The sequence below is a fragment of the Phalacrocorax aristotelis genome, chromosome Z, assembly GCF_949628215.1.
Source record: "Phalacrocorax aristotelis chromosome Z, bGulAri2.1, whole genome shotgun sequence".
Taxonomy (NCBI): Eukaryota; Metazoa; Chordata; class Aves; order Suliformes; family Phalacrocoracidae; genus Phalacrocorax; species Phalacrocorax aristotelis.
In genome coordinates this window covers 6532123-6552233 of record NC_134311.1, presented here as the reverse complement: position 1 = coordinate 6552233, position 20111 = coordinate 6532123, and the positions used below count along the sequence as shown (strand labels likewise).

Here is a 20111-nt window from a genome sequence, read left to right as displayed (position 1 = left end):
ATTATTCCAATATCTTTAGACTTAAAAAGATATAAAAAAAGAAAAGCATTCTCAGTAATCACTAAATAAAGTACCAACATGGGAGTGGAAACTAAAATTTAGATTCTCTCAAACAAGTACCCTAAGCACTGTGCTGCACAATTCTTGTCTTAACCCACTGATTTTAAACTATCTTAAGGTAAATATCATATCCAAGAACACATCAATACACTATTATTCCTCAGGTATATTTTTAGTGAATGCTGTGTATGAGCAATACTTAAGGAAGGCTCTCGTGCTCTGTTTTCTCTGGATGAACATCACCACCACCCATGCAACACGCTGACTCTCTGCACACGCTCCAAGGCACTGGACATTTCCATGCATTTCACGGGATGCCCAACATGTTGGTTGCTAATTAATCACTCTGACTTCTGCTGTGGGAATAAGTTCGTATAACAATTAATTTTTGTGGCTCTTACTTACTTACTTAACTGTACTTAATTGACCTTAAAATTCTAAATTACACAGGGGCTTGGGAAAAAAGGGATCTGCTGGGGTAGATTCCTTTCCATCACAGGTCACTTTTTTCATTAAGAGTCTCTACAGGCAGACTACTCACTCAGAGTTTCAAGAAATATGATAAAGAAATTTTCTTAAAACAAAGTTCTTAGAAAAGAAAGAAGTATTATTTACAAGATGCACAGGGAAGATAAAACTAAATAAACCCAATGTATTTTATTTTTGACTAGCCTACTATATTCAAATTACTGGTTAGAAGTTGGGCACCTTTTACATCAAATTGTTGTATCTCAAAATACGGAGCTACATCTGAACTTTAGTGTATAGTTTCAGAACAGCCATTTGATTCTGCAACCAGACTGAGCAGTCCAGCTATTTTGTAAATGAATCCTCCTTCTTCTCATAATAATAACATTAAATATTTGAGTATTTTATTTAAAAACCAATTGGTAACTGTAATGAGGTCTCTGGAGAAAAGGTTCCTGCTATTTTAACGAGGGATAACAAAATAGTTTTTTTTTTAATTTTTCTATTTAATAACTTGCATTTATATACAATAGTCTCCAGCAACAGTTCAGGTGTTCAATCATAGCTCCCACACAGTGGTATGATATGCAGTAATTAGTTCATTTTCTTTATATTCTCCAGACATAAGGTAATCCAAATCTGCTCTTGGTGGCTGTGGATTATTACTGACCTTGTAAAAACAATTTCCATGTCCAAAAGACCACAAAACACTTCAAAAAGAGCTGGTAGTCTCTTGTACACCATTAAAATTATTGTATCATCAGGTACATTCCTCACAGGGGTCCACTTCACAATCACACTCAGGGAATGGGCAGAAACTGCATGGGAACCATCAGGCACTGACATTTTCCACTCCTTGCCTAATGAACTGGCCACAGCCAGGACCAGGGAATCAAATTTACCCCATCCTTTCCTTAATCAAAAGTTTCCCTGACCCCTCCTGGCTTGAAATGTCATATTTGCCAACTGTACCAATCTTTGCTATGTAATGCTTCCTACCAAAATTCACTGTACACCCAGGCTTTTGCTGTCTAGCCTTAAATCTGAGACGTTCTGCCCTATACCTCTTCTATGCCTTTACCTGCCTTTTTACTTTGTTCTAAGATTGTCATGTACTTTTGAGGTTGATATTCTTAGGAGTCCCTGGTACATTGACAACCCAACCCAGCCTGCCCTGCGATGCAGTGGCAAGAGCCACTGAAGCTCTGCTGTGAGCTCCTTCTCCATGCCAGGGTCCCTGACGTAGGTGGTATAAGTCTTAATGTTGTTGGGCAAATTAACATTTAGGAAGGTTCATCTATGGACTGAGAATCCATTGCACTGGTATTATTTAAAAACAAAAAGACTATACCTACTTTAAAAATCTAAAGAAGCAGGACTGTTATCTTACAGGACTATATTAACCCACCTTGCTCACTCATCCTTGTATATGGTTCTTCACCAACTTCCAAAGTTACGTATCTTTCTTAACTGCGTGACTTAGGATTTTGGTACTGTAGGCAGTCCTTATATTTCTAGTTATATCAAACTATTATATCTTGTCTTACAGTGTTTTTCATGACATTCTAGTTTATGCATTTTTTGGTATATACACCATGGCTGGAGTCTTTCTGTATTACAGGAATAACAACTGCAGTGATATAAAAAAGGATAATATTTTATGGAAGGAAAGGGAAATCATGAATAGGGAAAAAAATGAGTTAAGAAATATTGGGTTTGAGTGGTGAAACTGGAAGAAGAAATGTAAGGTGTAGGCATGGACCTCTAGGTTAGAAATCACTAGAAAGGTGTAACATTTAGAAGGTCCTGTTAGCAGATTTGTGTTACAGATTAGCAGTTATTATGTCTTTGGATATGGTAGAGAGAGAATAGAAACAATAATCTTGCCCATGGCCATGTCTATTCTGATCCATACTGCCTTGAGAAAGTATAGGTATGATTAGAAAAATACAGATACCTGCAAGAAAGGAGTAGAGATAAAGCGGAATCAGAATAAAAAGAAACAGCATATTTTGCAGCCAAAGGACAAAAGGGGAAAGAGAAACCAGTGCTTTCTTAAAGAAAGAGTTTTGACAAAAAAGACTTGTTACTGAAAAGGCAAAGCAGTCATTTTGGTTATCCCAGGAATAATTGATGAAAAATAGAAGTTTGGGATTTTTTCTCATTGTATTTGTAAACATTAAAAGTTAGTGGCACTAATAAAGTGTTAAACAGTATACACAGGTGTCATTTTGCAACAGCCAAGCTATGAGGAGAAACAGAGGTGCGCAGAACTTTAAGAGGGAGATATGACTTACTCTGGCTTTAATTTGCTTTCAAAAGCATGGTCACTGACCCCTTAAATCACAAGCCAATTACAAGCATTGTAGTGCCATTACTAATTACATGCTGAGAGTGTAAATTTAAAATGGCAATTTCAATTTTCATTTTATTGGGAGAATACAGGAAAATGAAATTGCATACTAATTAGTTCATGTGTGTCAGACACCTGAAAGATTAGAGAAAAAAACTCTGCACTCATTACAAGTGAGTTATGGGCAAAGCACTCAAACCTTTCATTTGCCAAGCTGCATATAAATAAAGAAATTAAATGACAAAGAAATTGATAATGATGGAACAAAGCAAAAATAGCTACAGGCCTGTACATAATTATACTTTGGGGGACTTTGCCCATTACACAAAGCTTCCTTTAGAATTTATCTAGCATTAGGAACCATAAGAGGGTAACAGGCAACTGCTTTAGGTTCACTGCGATAAATGTTAATTTAAATTTCCTAAAAATGGTGTTTCTGGCTTTGTAACTTTTCACTTAATCTCTGCCAAACATTCACACTGTTTTTCAGGAGACGTCTTCTGGACCAGCTGCTTTGTCACTCAGACCAACAGAGAAAAGCTCCCATATGCAGACCCCTCATGTCAGGATCTGGGAAGAAGCTGGTGATACAATAAAGAAAGTAAAAACTCAGAGCAGGCTGTTGTTAGAGGGAGCATTTCTCCCACAAGACCAGAAGAAAGGTAACCAGAAACTTAGCACAAATCAGAGTGGGATGACTTTTTGTAACCCTCCACAAATGCTTACATAGTTTCTTCCTGGCCGTTATAGAAGCTGTGCAAAAAATAAGATATGGGATTTCTGCTTCTCCTCTTCTCTCAACAGAAACTGTTCACCCATATAAGGGTCAGGAAGCATCTGCCTCTTACAGTGTGTTTCACGCTTGAAGAACAAGACAGTGCTCTGATGTAAAGAACTACTATGCAGCACATAAAGTGTGAGTTTGTGGAGATCTGTACGCTTGCCAAGTCAAGACAGGGTTTCTGCACAAGGCTAAAATACTTTTCCTCTACAAGTATCATCTCACTGACAAATTTAGATTTTCTGTTCCCAGGTGTTTTAGGAAGAAAAGTCTTCAGAAAAGGGAAAAAATCCTCTCAAGTTTTAAACTTGTTTCTCAATTACAAAGAGCATTTCTATTTTTGTTCTGAACTAAAAAGAAAAAATAAAATACCTGGCAAGTTTTGTGAAAAGTATAGACCAGAGTTTGTTTTTAAAGAAAAATGAGACGAAAAAGAAGGGAATACTAGGTGCTTAGTACACATTAATCATACCACTTAATTAGCTTCTAGAAAGGCCTTACATACTACGGCTGTCAAAATTACAGAATAACCTGCATGGGACTGGCACTACCTAGATTAGGTCATTAACTCCAAAAAAGAACAAATTGTTCAAAACTGATGCCATGGGCTGAGATTTGTAGACACATTTTCTCCATTGGTCCAACCTTCCTTCCAGGTAAGAGCAAAGGGAAGACTTCCCTGGGAACAAAGTCCAAGGCAGACATAATTCTGGTCTCATAGAAACCTGCACAGCTGCCGGACAGCTGCCTCCACAGTGGGTGGTGGCTTTGCCAAGCACAAATGTGGAAGCAACAGACCGTTAGCCATCCCCATCCAGTTCAACTCTTAGCAAAGACATGTCTAGGAGGCCAATGCTAAATTATTCTGAATTTTTTCTCCAGCTCATTTAATAAAGCCTACACTCCAAAGCAGCCCAAAAGCTACTATAACACTGACTTTTTCATTATCCATTAAAGTTACATTAGCTTTCTACTCCTGTGAAAATAATTCTGCTCAAATCCCTTAGCGTTATTCTTTCCAGTTCTTTTTCAATGTATGAATTTTACAGGCTTCCTAACCCCTCTGGTCTTTACAGAAGAAAACTGACTTAAGATACATTGAAGGGCCTTTGTGTTTTCACTCTGCAGTGAATAACAAACAGTAACACCAGCTTCATTTTTCATAACTGACAAAATCCAGCACTCTCACCACACCAGTTTCAGAAAACTTCATCAAATAGCGCTTTGTGCTTGGTCTCCAAACAAGAAAAATGAACAGGTAATCCTGTACGCTTTTTCCCCACATATCTGGGAATTTCTCAAAAAATATCTCAGAGTAATCAATAAAAAAACTTGAATATGAACAAAAATGATGCCAATACACAAAGGTAGCTTCAGGAATTGTGTGTCTGACACACCCAAGGGACACATGGACAGTTCAGCTTACTCAGTGTTGGTAGACAAGATGCTCAAGTACCATCTTTTGCTACTTCTCTGGTGGGTTCACTGGGAGGGAAGAATCTTCTTCACATATGGACTATAGTCATTAGCACAAAAGGTTTTCCCATAAGTATCTAACACCACCTTTATTAACTAACAGCTAAAAACGCCAAAGCTTAGCCCAAATCACATATCATAGAAAGAAAACACCATAAAAGAAAGAGCTGCAGCAATCACTAGATAATTACTATTATCATTAAAATACAGCCACAGGACTTCATATTCACTACTTTATGACTTTTACTGAAGTCATTTGCTGGTAGGAGAGAAATCCAGCCCGCAAATAGGGCATTACCATTTGAATCATTCTAGTGCTAACATCCTTGAATGGACATGAAAAAAAAGATGTGTATTTTAAGCCCCACAGAGGTGGTTGAACTAACAGCTATATCAACCCTAATTAAAACATTCATGTTACTTCCAGTGCGATGCACACAGTGCTTAACCTGTGTACCCAAAGCATCTCAGAAGAGAGGACAAACTAATCCTGTAGGCTCTGGTATGGCCAAAACCACATTAGAGCACTCTAAAATTGTGCCCAAGGAAGGCTGCATGTGTCAAGGTACTTCCACCAAGAGACATTGCTGCTAAATGCTACGCAGGACCTAATGAGCAAGTACATCATAGGAGGAAAGCAGTTTCCTTGAAAAGGGTCTTTGTAAATTTGCTTCCTTGGTTTAGAGCCACAATGGAACATATGCATGCATTTTTTAAAATAAAAAGATTTGTGCATTTGTGAAGTTGAGATTATTGCTGTTTTGTAACTCAATAGTCTCTTTTAGTCTAGGCTACGTTTCTGACAGTGAATAAGAATCTAGCTGTTAGTTTACCACTTGTCTTCATCAGTTTCTTAAGTGACTCTGGCAATTGAATCAAGGAGGTTTTTTTCCCTCCTCAGCTCCATCTGTTACCTGAATCCAGGGCCATCTGTCATTTTCTGCAGCAGTCCAAGCATTCACAAGACCCTTCTTATTAAGTCGTGCATAGTACGGATACCATTTCTGGAGTCCAAAAAGAGCTCGATGAGTGGATGATGCAGTAATTTGTTGGTTTGACACAATTCCTCCTTCTATCCCTAGTGGGCCAGAGCATCCTGCAAATGTAAACAAGAAAAGAAATGAATGTAACTGAAGTGATCAACTCTTCTGAGTCCCAAGTGGCTGTAATTATAAATAGCACAAAAATAGATCGAACATGTCATGTCAAATACATTATTAGAAGAGATTTAAAGCGCTTGAGTAGCATCTTTTTTTTGTAGAAATGAAAAAGGTACAAAAATATTGCTTGCAAATGACTATTCCCATTGCAAAATTAAAGAACTAGATTAAGCTTTCAATTTCTTTATTTTGTTCTGGTTGAAGAATTGTGAATTTGGATTTTGTGGATACAATGAAAGAAAATGATCCTTAGATTCAAATACAAAAATAGTTGCTAAAAGCAAATTTAAAAATCTGTGCTTACTGCAAAGTTCCATATCGCTGCTCTTGCTCAGAGGTTAGGATTAAGCCAATGTGCTACACATTGTTATTGAAGTTATCTTTAGAAATATGAAACTAGACACATGATATTGTTCAGTTACATTAAAAATAGTTACAGGTCTTATACATCTAATCAGCAAACCACAAAATATGTATTTAACTCTAATGTTCAAATGTTCATAATTTTATGTGTGGTGTTCATAATTATTTTATTCGCATTAAATACTTGTAGATGTAATCTTTTCTAAAGTAAAGATATTTCTGCGTACATTGCTTTCTGCAGCCACACCATTTGGGTACAGGAACAAGAGCATTCAGTTATTGTGAGCAATCCAAACAGAGAAAATTTTGGAAGTTTGTTATATATAGATGATTGGCAGTCTACCTACTATTAAATATTCCCAACCACTTTCAAGGAAATAAGATTTTTTTTCTCAACTCCATTTCAATGCAGAGTGTAAAGATAAGCCAATCGCTGCCACTATTGTGGGAATTGATCTTGCTCAGTTGCCTAAAAGATCTTCTACTTTGTGGGTCAACTGCACCTCAGCAATTTTGAACACAACAGGACAGAGCAGATGTTTACTTACACTTTAGGTTTTCGCAGAAGCCTGGCAGTGTTTCCGCTTAAGCAGTAACCGAGAATGAACTCTGAAATGGTACTTCTATAAAATCCTTGCAACATATGGGCAGAAAGTCACAAATAATTTAATTCCTCATTAATTTAAAGGTACAGAGAAGGAAAAGTGACCAGTGCAATTTGCCTCTCTTGGCAGAAGCAGAGGCAGGGTGACAGTGCTGGGAGTCCCTGGCAATACAATCCCTGGGTGTCATGTGTCACTGATAATGGAGACAAATATAAACTAAAATGCAATTTTAAGATTGTTATGGAGCAAGAGCCATGGACAAGCACATGCTTGTACTCTGAAAAGATAAACTCAACCCACCACAAAGTGGGGTTCCAAATCTGTTACTTCTTAAACGCAAAAGCTGGTTTACTTCCAGGATATGCTTAAAATGTAATACTGAAATTAAATGTAATACTGAAATTAATGACTGTCTTGAAATCATATGATGATTTCATCCGCTCTTTTAACAGTCCACAAAACCCAGCTAGAATCTGAAGTCCTAGTTTTACTTTTCTGTGTCATGTATCACCCAACAACAAAGGCAGTGCATTCAGCACTTGACTAATAACTCTGTTCATGCTGCACAAAACATAACAAAATGCAGCTCTCTCCTGCTGCTATGCCAGGTTCCTAGCACTGCCAGAAGAAAACAAATTCTTTGTCACCAGCATAGGCAGGCATTATATAGGATGTATTCAAAAAACCCATGCATGTTGGAAAAATGTCATTTTTCATTGTGTTATCAAGCGTTACTCAAAAATTGAAAGCCCTGTTCAAATCTTAGCTCTGTTTCTGAAATCTTTTCATCTAATCAGAATAAATTCCTTTGGTGTATAAACTGCTATATCTGCTTGCAAGCCAGAGGTAAACTACTCTGTTTTCCTAAGAAAATTGCATATTTTCAAAAGTTTCTTATATTTACTTATTAAAGTGTCTTTGCTGCTTCATGATGGAAAAGTAGGTGCACATGTGTGTCTTTATGTGTGTGTAACTCACAAAAACACACATGTACACACAGGGCTGATTCCACCCCTAACAGCTGGTATAGACTGATAAGTATTTGAAAATAGAGTTGTGAGAAAACAGAAGAGAGGTTTCCAAGAGGAGCTTAAAAAGGAGGCATGGAGGCATGGCAGCTGTTTTAATATGGATGTAGAGCATAAAGCTATATTCTTTACCAACATTCTCCTCTCACAGTGAGGAGCACAGGGATGAAGACACTGGCCAGCCCTCCTAGCGTTATTCAGCCAACTAATGGGAAAAACATGTGCACAAGGACAGAGCCTCAGCATGTGTCAGGGCCAGTTTTGAGTGGGGTCCAGAATAAGAGTATTTGGCTTTAGCAGATAATTTTCAAAAGAAGAACATGTATTTGATGATAAGACCCTTGGTCTCCTACAGACAACCTAGCTCTGGCAGACTGGGAAGAGGTGTAGATGTCGGTTTTTTGCTTATCATCCTTTGTTTAAAGTGCAGGACTTCGTGGAAATTTTTGATTTGAAGGCATGGTAGTTCTCATGCTTGAGATGCATTAAATAGTATTTGAAATATGTGTGAATTTGCTACAAGAGAATGGAGAATTTTCCTGTCTAAATTGAAGTCAGTTAAATTACCAAGTGGAGCACTTTACTTTGTCAGCTATGACCATATATGGTCAGAAGTGTTTACCTTCCTTAGCTTTAGGAGGATTATTCCTGAAACCCAAAGCAAACCTCTATCTTCAGGGAATAGGTACTGCATTGTACAAGCTTCTTATTGTAATTGCAGTTTCACTCTTGGTTTGCCACGTCTGTCAGTTTTTCAGTGTGAGTTAAACACAAAATTTACCACTTCTAAAAATTAAAACTACCACATTAGAGATGCTATCTACTTTGGTGCTCAGTTGGAGTATAACAACATGAGATGTGTAGGAAATATGAGATTGGATAATAATTTCTAAACAATAGCAGCCTTGAAAAGTAAAACATATGTATGCATGACTAAGATCTGGCTTTAGAGGACATCTTTTTCACAGCCCTCAAGGACAACAGATCATTCTCATGAGGTCGGAAGCTTGGATTAAACTGAAGCTTAATCCTGCTCAAGACCTGCTTGCAGGTCCAAACCACAGAACTTGCAATAAAATCCTTCTCTGCCATAGCAGCACTGATGAATTGAGCAGTTTCCTAGGCACTGGTCTGGCAGATGGGCCTTGAGGAAGCCCAAGGCTTCCTGAGACCTAAGATACCTCCACATGCATCATAAGGAATTTTTTTTTAATAGTCTTACCTTGAAATTAACCACAGAGATTTTAATCTTCTGTTTAATAGCCAGGGCAATTTGTATTTCAGATATTTTTAAGGATCTCCAATCCATTTTAACAATGCTAAGAACATTTCTTAAATTATCAGAACATTTTGCTATCTCACCTATTTATTGAACAGCCAGGACTTCAGCAGAGATTTTGTTAGGAATCTGTGAATAAGCTCCTTCACTGTTAAAACCACCCATTTGCACACACTTTTGTTCTTTATTTTTGATAAGGCATTATTCTACAAGAAAACTTTTCATTTACTTTCATTTACTTTCATTTATCAGTTGAAAGGAAATAGTTGAACACATTTTTGGATAGTCAAATACCGTCCAGAAAATGGACTTTCCTTAGCCATATGCTCATTAATTTCTTCCAGATACTCCAATAGATTTGTGAGTCATGCCTTCTCCTTACAAAGGCTCTAATGGGGCTATTACGCTCTAAATTCCCAAGAAATTTGCTTTCCCTAAAAACTCTCAGCTGAATAACCTACCTCTGGTTCCATCAAACACGTTATATCAGTAAAGGACTGGTTACAGACTAGCTTCTGCACAAGATATTCAGTTTGAGACACCAACAATACTTTCCTTCATGTTAAGGTATCAATTATTTCTTTTAGTCCTTAAGGGCTGTGATTCTGTGTGTGACTACTAAAAATGAAGGAAACAAGCAAATGTAGCTTTTGGAGATTGTCTTTTAAATAAAACTGAGATACATATTTTGCAGAACAAGTACAAGCTGTATTATATTTTGTTGTTATACATCTGCTTCTATTAAATCCATGGTTCATTTAACAAAAATCATGACAGCTTGGGAAACTGCAGTCTCCAAGGGAGTAATAATATCCCTACAGTGACTCTGTACAAGTCAGTCTGGTCAATGTCAGTCATTAAATATAAACCCATTTTTATTAGTTAATGCTGACACACCAGGGTATGACAATCAGCTTGATGCAAGAAAGTAAAAAAAAATAAAACAGCAATTAAAAAGCTGCTTGACAGGTTCGTGATACAGATTCACAAGGAAGATTTTGTCATCTGGAGCTGTTATTTTAGGGTCGTTAAATATCAAAATACTAACTCAAGCAATATTGGCTTTAATTCTACAGCGTCGGTTGGTATGCACTAAATAAAACCCTGTTGATGCTTATGTAGTTCTCATCAAACACAAGCCAATGCCCACAATGCCCCATTGTCCATGAAGATGACAGAATGGAGAGGAGTTCCAACAAGCTAGGTGACTGTGAATCGATCCAGTGACGGATGGGAAAAGTCAACAACACAAGAAAAGCAAAGGATTCATTTATACCTTTTCAGTTCTCCTAAGAATCCCCACCCGCTCACGTGAAGATGGCATGATTATAAAACTGCCTTGAAGGCTTCTTTTACAATCTCAAACTTAACTAGGTCCAAAAGGTTATGTACCATTTTGCACCACAAAGCAGATGATCATTAGTCCAAATTTCACTTATAGACCAAGGGTTTGGAGATAAAATAACTCCCCAGACAAAAGATGAGTTCTATGTTCCCACCCTTATCTCTTACAACAATAAACCTCTCCAGCTGAACAAAAATATTTGTGCAAAAGGAAATAGAAGAAGATGACAGTTAACTGTGTTTTACATTGATATCCCTTCAGAAGTAAATTAGAATGAGGAAATATGTCACTGATTCCCCCTTTTAATAGAGGAAGGACAAACTATTTTAAGATAAAGAATTACTACAGTAGGAGATAACAAGCAGAAAGCACTGGGTAAACATGTTAGTTGAGGATATTTAATTTGGACTTGTACATTTATGTCAGTCCACAAATTAAGCAAAACCTCCAAATGGTTTAAAAATTGCTTGAAGATGTGAGGATTATGCCTCTGCAAACAGAAGAGAAAGATCTTTTTGTTATTGATGATGAAACATGCCTGATTTTGCAGCATGAATATATAGCTTTCATTTCCTCTGTTGGTTTGTCGCTAGCTAACGTCATCAAAACAAACAGATGCAAAATTGAAGGCACGCAGAAAACAAATCTGCTTTAGACATCTGCAATCCTGTCTTATTCCAAGCACCTCATTTTCTGGAATGAGATTACTCTGGCTGTGCTTAGCATAGCACAGTAATTGTGCTGAACACAAACCCTGACGATGGGATTATGGATGACCTCTGATATTGCAGCAATTAATGCTGGTACATGCATAAGCTCTCCTCCATGCAGTCTAGGCCTCAGCCTCCTATTTCTTCTTCTTGTTCCTCCGGCCACCACACATCCTTGCCCAGTTTGTTCTGTCAAGGATAGCTCTGTTCAGATAACAGTGAATTTGTTTTTATAGGAGCTGGTTAGATGGATATGGACAATCGTTTAGTAGTCTGCTGATTAAGTGTCCACCCATATGCAATGTATGAAGCGATGTTCCTGTAGGGCTTGTTTTTTCACAACCGTGACAGGTTAATGATAAAATGCTTTCTTCTTTATAAACACAACAGAAAGTGCTTTTGCAGAGAGGTGGCTCGGAGACACAGCTTCCCTTCCCACTAGAGGTGTCAGTGGACCTTCTCATGGTTTTAGCGACACAATAGTCCCCAGCTGCCACCTTCACTATTGCACAGTAGGATTACAGATGACCTCTAGTACGGCAGTAATTAATGCTGATACACGCATAAACTCCCCACCATGCAGTCTAGGCTTCAACCTCCTATTTCTTCTTGTTCTTTCATACAGAGGCTTCGGCTCTCTGACCATAGGTGTTTTCCCACACTCTCCTGCAGTCCCCAGGGTGAGACTCACATTCCTCTGATGGTCATCTAGAGGGATTTTCTACACTGAGCAAGTCTACAAAAACTTGTACTTCCACCACAACACAGGAGCATATAGAGACTATGGCTCAGACACTGGTAGCAGATTATCCCTTTTTTATATAGCGCTGTGTCTGAAATAGAGGGCTGTTATTCAGGACTAATTTGCTTAGTTCTAGCTTGGCAAATTCTCCATTCTGCTCTTTGCCTGGAATGGATACAGTTGTGAATTCCCCACAAAAAGCACAGGGATTAACATCTGGAGAACTGCAACATACAGCACAGTTGAAGAGGGGACCCATCCAACAGGAATAAAATTAAAGGAAGATGGAACAACTGATTTAGGAGCTCCCTAAAATGAAGACTGCTGGAAGCTGGGAAAATACAATGGGAGGACCATCACTTAGTGTTCACCCCTTTTCTTCAAATCATTCATTAAGCATTCACTTCAGATCACTGCCCAAGGCAGTTCTGTTGGACTGTCATCAGACCAAGCATGGTTATTCTTATGCGCTAAACGAAGGCTACGTCTGAAATCTCATGTCTGCGAAGACGTAATCAGAAAAATCACTTTTTTAGTATTGCGCCATGATGTGATTGTCACTGCTATGTTTGTGCTGAACTCCATCACATTAAAGTTTTGACAGCGTCCCCAGGCATGTTCAAAGTGCTTTTAATGGAATTGGCCTGGGAAGATGACCTCCAGATGAAGACACACTGTTTGTGGATCTCTAGCAGAGAAAAACATGGCTTCAAATGATCTGGAAAAGTCTCTATCCCAAGACATGTCAACCACATTACAGCCTCACCATTCCTGCAGAAATGTTTGCTGAATGCCTTTCTCCAGTAGCAAACATTCAACAATCCCATTTGGTGATTGATTGAAGTCCAACTTGACTCTTCCTTATCCCATTTATTCTTTCTTGTCCTGATTCAATGAATGTGGACAACAATGTCCTCTTCTTCAAATAGCCTTTAGTGTATCTGTCTCGGATGCCAAATAATCAGAATTTGCACCAAGCACACTGCATAGCACAGCTGTTCTTGCTGTATGGGCTGTTGGACAAACTGGAGGCACAACTCAAAATACAAGGGAGAGTTTAGAACCCAGAAAAACAGTTGGCTGAACTTGACTATGATGCACCATATGGACAATTTACAACAGCAGCAGAAAACTACTATCACCCCATGGTGATTTCAGAAAGGACACCCACCATCCTCTAACCACCAAATACAAAATGCTTCCTCTGATTTATACCATTATTCAAGTTACAGACTTCAACAAGTCACTAATACCCACCTTTATTTTATGCTGTTTCCAAGCAGTGATTATGACTTAAAAAAAAGAAAATTATATTGCAGTAAGGAGTTAGAGGAGTTTAGTTTCTCAAACTCCTCTGCTGAGATCTCATGTAGAAATATATTAATCTTTATGTGAAATAATTATTTTTACATTTCAAGTTGGCTCTGTGCAAAATAAAATTTCTACCATGTTTGAGTAGCAACATTAAACAGTTTTACATATCTCAAAAACACTTAAATGTGACTGAGATTAATCTGAACAAAACAGATATTATGGACTAACAGTAAAACATTTTCACAAAAATTAAGCCATGTTCTCATTATAGAAGTTAAATTCATAGGAGCTTTCAAAATAATTGACAATTGGTCATACTTACACACTTAAGGAATGGCAGACATAGAAACCATAACCCCTAACTGCCACATAACAGTAACTGATTATTATTATCTTAGGTTGCAATGACATGAAAAGATATGTGATTCCAAGTTCTGTTTACCAATCCCAAAATTTCGTGGTGGATTTGGATGTGGGCAGCTGTGGGTGGAGGAGAATTGTGCAGCTGTGGATCTATTAATTACCTTCTTTACTTCTAGCCATTGTAAATGGCTGTGGCACAGAATACAGCCGATTAATAATTTAAGCATAACTCATGCATGTACAAATGAAATTAGGAACCCAACTAGATTTAAAAATAATCTTGTTTTTATTTTTTGCTGCTGAACCTTGTGCAATCCAGGCAATTATCCCCTCCTTGGGTATTGATGGAAATATTTCTTCGAAGAATACAAGAAAACTCGGCAGATATCCCGCTGTTAGGACATTTACTAATGAGAAAGAGCATTCTGTGGAAGTTCAGCCTGATTTCAAGATAGCTACAGACAACTTCGTTCAGAGTTCTTGGGGTTTATATTTACATTCATTTGGATTTTTTTTTTTTTTGTCTGTGGAGAATGCATCACAGGCAAAAGCCTTGCCTATGTAGCAAACACATTATATTGTAGTGTATCCTCTCTTCTCCCCAAGTTCATTCCAAAGGACATGCTTTTTTCTGTCACAGGGCAACTTTTATACTAGAAAAAGTAGTAATTTTTAAACAGAGTGGATGAATATATCTTAAACTGGTAACAGTTTCCAGGAACTGTCGCACTCGCAGGGAAAAAAGTGCAAGCTAAAGAATATTCATGCCTGTGCTGCAAACTGGGGTTCACAACTTGGAAAGCTCATATTCTGCCTCTCAACTGGAGCAACCCGCTGAGACAAATGTACCCTCCGTCGTGCTGGCTGGTGCGAAGGCTAATTTCAGAGATGCTAACTGAACAGGAAATCTCACTGATTTTCTTTGTAATTTCTGTTAAATCCTATCAGGACAGATGAAATACCTGGATTCTGACCAGCTGACTGTTTTGAAGCTCTGCCTGATCCTCTGAAATCGTTATAGGAATCAGATGCTGATGCTATTTTTTTTTTGTGTTAACCAACTACTGCTAATTTGAAGGCAGCTCATGACATATTAATCTATGTGCTTAATGATTACTTCTGAAAATCTGCCTGTTCCAAAAAGCAACTTTGAAAAAAAAAACAAACCCAGATCTTCTCTTGGAAGTAAAACTGGAAAGACAAGATATAGTTACACTGAAAGACAATCTGCGTTTTTCTAGCAGGTCCACAATGGAAATCAGTGGGATTACAACATCAATGTAATTAGCATTCCTGCAAGCCGGCCTGACAATGAGAATGTTCATTTGCCAGGAGAAGAGTATGTGCTTTCCAAGTGGCAAATCTCATTTTGCTGCCTAGAGACATTTTTCTGTCTTTGTGGTTGTTTTTTTTTTCCCCCATCAGGACAGCAACTGTTCCTAGAAATGACAATACTACTCGTTACAAGATGTATTCATTGAAATTGTTTAAAAACTACTAGCGGCACTACTATGAATTCTGCATTACAATGGAATACATGCTCGTCAGAAAGAAGTAAAAAGATGGCAATATCCTACAATATAGTGCTGAAGTGATATGCTAAATATGAGCTATATCCATAGCACCAAACACAAACTGCATGCAAACGACTGTTATTTAAATCTGACTACCCAGAAACAACAGTTCTTATGGCCTCTAAGCTGTGTCCATCTTCTACTATAACACGTCTAACTTTTTAATATCTGGAAATTCAGATGTTGGCATATAGATCCTGTTCCAGGAAGCCATCTGATGTAGGTACAACCTTATATTCATGTAAAGCAGCTTCAAAGATCAGGGCTTGAAGCCCTGTTAAAAATACAGAATTAATTTAAAAGTATTAGTAGGGTGGAAAAATTCAGGATGAAGAATCAACAAGATATCTTTGTATATATGAGGTAAGAGAAGTCTTTTTTTACTACAGCAGTGTAGTAAAATGAAATGTAGTCTTTGTGACTCCTTGGTGTATTTTAAACACAAATCAAATCTGTATATACACTTTTTTTTTTCTTATTCCATTATTTTTCCTTATCAACATCTCTTTTCACCATAAAGAGGACATTATTCCAAAGTGTTTATATTTGAAAATAACTAACCAAACAAAGCAAACATAAGGGATACAATTCACGTGACCCAGCTTCAGCCATCTAAAAGTTACAAATCTACCCTGAACTACCTGCTTAGGCTATTTCTGCCATTATGGGAAGGCACAGGCCACTCTAAACCATGATTTCCATTATTCCATTATCTGTTAAGAAAGTATTATAGACATATAATCATCTCTTCTGTTTCTACTGACCAAGGACCAAGCCTAGAGCGCCATCTCCAGCTTAGTGCCTAGATTTAAGAGGCTAAAATTAAGTGAAATGAATCAACTTATTTTTAAAAACACTGAAAAGACATTATTTAAAAAATATATGATGATGTATTTTTCTGCAAACCTAGATTTACTAGGCAGTTAACCTATTTGGGCTTTATGGAGAAAAATCTTTTAAAAACAGATGCGAGGAATAGATGAGCCTAACAGCAAATAAAAACCATTCCAGACTTTGATTTTTCTGTTGAAAAAGATAATCACAAGAAGGCTGATGTGACTTTGGAATAGGAATTACCAAGTGATTAAAGTTGAATTACCCACATCGAACCTCAACAAGCTATTTGCCATAAAAATACCAAGCAACCCCTCATTCTGTCTGTAGTATATCTGATGTCAGGGGCTCAGCACTATTCAACATCATTAATGACCTGACACTGGGGCAGAGGGCACCCTCACCGACCTGGCAGGTGGTACAAAACTGGGAGGAGTGGCTGACACACCACGTGGGTGTGCTGCCATCCAGAGGGACCTCAGCAGGCTGGAGAAAGAAGGTTCTGGGCTGAACAGGAGCCTCATGAAGTCCAACAAGGGGAACTGCAAAGTCCTGCCTCTGCCTCTGGGGAGGAACAGACCCATGCACCAGTCTAGGCTGCGGGGCTGATCAGCTGGAACGCAGCTTGGCAGAGGCAGACCTGGGTGCCCTGGTGGGCCGCTAGTTGACCATGAGACCGCAACGCACCCTCCCGGCAAAGGTGGCCAGCAGCCTCCTGGGCTGCATTAGGCAGAGCATGTCCATCAGGCTGAGCGAGGTGGTCCTTCCTCTCCACTCAGCACTGGGGAGACACATCTGGGGAGACACATCTGGGGTGCTATTGAAAATGTGACTACTTTTCAGTCCCCATCAGTTATGGTCTGTTAGTATGATACCTGGTATAAAAAAATTCTGTTTCCCTAAACCAAATTAAAATTTTGCTGTTAGCTGCATGGATAATCAGTATATTTTAAAAAGTAGAAGAATATCTAATTGTAGGAATTTCATCTTAGTTTCCAGGAGAAGGCAGAAACCCAAGTAGACATTTTCATTTCCAGAAGATGCTGCTTTTGTTTACATATGCAGACCATATGTATAAATGTACACTATGACAATCTGAAGAGCTAAAATTTTAAGTTACTTAAAGGACTCTGGCTGTCTACATTGTTTGCTTCAGTCATACTTACAGAGCAAGCGTATTGGGTGGAGGTACTGTGAAGGACAGTCACATATTCTAGCTCATTATCTGATTAGTGGCTCACGGTTTGGCTTCAGTAGTGCAACAGCACTGATTACAGTGTACAGCCAGAGATTTCACAGACATGGTATATTCATATATACTCATTTTTTTAATATATTTGCCTCCTTTTTTTTTTATCGAGTACATTCTTACTTCCATCTCATCTACTCTCAAGTTCATTACAGGTTTTTTTTCCCCACTAGCAGCTATTCCTTCTTATGTCATCTCTTAAAACATCACTTTTAAATACAAGCAAAGCCCTCTTCTGTCCCTCCCACACAGAGGCAGATATTCACTTGGAATGAATCCTGAATTGTTCTAGAGTTGTGGATGGAACACTGACTTTTTAAATTTTAAAACTCTGCAGATCTCTAATATGAATATTAAAATCACCATTACCCAAAAGGAATGGTATACTAGCACTTCCACATTAGCTATAAATCTGGTTTTGTGAATCAGGTGCTTACCCATACCTAAAAATCTCTAGCTCAAGTAAAGCGGTGCTTTGGACTTGAGCTATTCAACCTTTCATTATACGGACTTGAGTTAGAAGATTGCTGGTGAGCATAATGTAGAGGGGATACAGTTGCAGACCACAAGCTCAACTTCACACATTTTAACTGTTGGCTATTTTAATCATTCTGTAGCTAATCAAATTGTTTGCTTACGCCATGTAGCTGAACTGTTTTTTTTCCACAATCCAATGTTCTGATCCAAGTGATATTGAGTAACTTGGTTGTAGCAATTCATGTTAATTGTTTCTCTGAAGACTAATCCTACAGGCAAGACCAAATCAATGTTTCGTTCCCATTGAAGGAATTTAATCAACACTTCCAGTGAGACAAGGTAAAAGATTCTGTGTTCCTCTTTCTAGTCCATTGCAATGCAAAACGAAACCACAGAATAGAATTTACAAATCCCCACTTTATTTTGCATTTCAATAGACCTGGAGAACACAAAATGTCAGTGATTATTTCAGAGAGCTTTTATCTATCGCTAGATAAAGTACTTAAAAGTCACAGGGTTTATAAGTTCCGGGTGACTCCTAACTACACAATGGAATAGCACATTTTTGCCTGGTCCTGGTAAGTTTATAGAGCCATTCAGCTCTGAAATCTGATTAACACAAAGCGTTTATCTCCATAACTTTGCCTCACAAATTTAAAACAACAACAAAAAATATTTTTTTAACCTATCAACATTTTAATTATTATTACTTTTATTTCTGAACTGTGATTTCAAGTTAGTAGCCAGTGTGGTACTGCAGCACTGGGGTGAAGAATATGATTAATCTTGTTTCATGCCTTCACATAAAATACTGCGTGTCAAAGGCAACATCTTTACCAGTTTGCATCAGTAGCAGCTAATAAGCACACTGGCACTTCCAGACAGGCAAACTTTTCAAATGATGCTGTGTTAAGCTACAAGTCTCTAGGAGGTGACGTGAAAATGAAGTGATTAGTTATGTTCCATGCAACAAAAGACAGCTTTTTAGACAGTAATGGGAAGAATTGCTACCTATTTGCTGATATGTCCAAAGAGATTAAATGTTTTTTATGCTGATGTAGCATCTCAGCCAACGGCAGCGCATTATTCTGTTATCATTCTGGTCAACAAGGTTCATGTGTGTAAGCAATGACTATCAGAACTAATCAAATATAAAGAAATTGAATGTTACGTCCTACATTCCAACAGTGCCACTACTGCTAAGTGACTATCATGTGCCTCCATTACCAAATGCTCGTTTCATACTTTTATAGTAAGGTTGTAAAATTCACTTTTGGCCTTTACTTGCTCTACAAGCTCTGTGCTGATGACACAGACTAAAAAAAGAAAAAGTTAGGCAACTCTTAGGTAGTCTGAGGATTTTAAAAATGGAAGCAAAGGATTTTCGAGCTCTTTTGACACCTAGTAATGACTTGCTTTTTCCAGTGGTAATGTGATTCCATGACATGGTGTTTTTAGGAACTGTGCATAGATGAAAAACCTAGATTTAGGGACTACAGAGCTGCACCAATAGGTCAGTGTCCACTCCTATCTACAAAAAACATCTCTGTGGTGTGCTGTGGGAACTACAGGCAGGTGAGTCTACTTCAACATCCTGAAAGCTCCTGAATCTATAATTAAGATAACTAAGCACCTGGATAAAGATAATCTGTTGGAAAAGAACCAACACGACTTCTATAAATAGCATCCCTGCCTCACCTAATGGAGATCTTTAATTGTGACAATATGTGTAGGGATAAAGGAAATGCAGCAGAAGCAGCATACTTGGGTTTTCAGAAGCATTTGATAAGGTTCCACATGAAAGGCTTTTGCCAGGGAGTGGGGAAAAGGCCCTGCTATAGACAGAAATGCAATTAAAGAACAGGAAATGGCTTTTCAGGATGCAATGTCAGCAGTGGGATCCCCTGAGGATCATTGCTGGAGTCAGTTT

At 38.0% G+C, this 20111-nt stretch overlaps 1 protein-coding gene across 3 annotated transcripts in view; it reads right to left on the bottom strand.

Moving 5' to 3' along the window:
* Positions 1-20111, bottom strand: part of EDIL3 (EGF like repeats and discoidin domains 3) — a 259250-nt gene that overhangs the window by 71152 nt on the left and 167987 nt on the right. For all 3 annotated transcript variants that reach the window (XM_075078570.1, XM_075078571.1, XM_075078572.1), the window contains one exon: positions 6053-6234. In XM_075078570.1, the coding sequence (XP_074934671.1) occupies positions 6053-6234 (182 nt within the window). The remainder of the gene's footprint in view (positions 1-6052; positions 6235-20111) is intronic.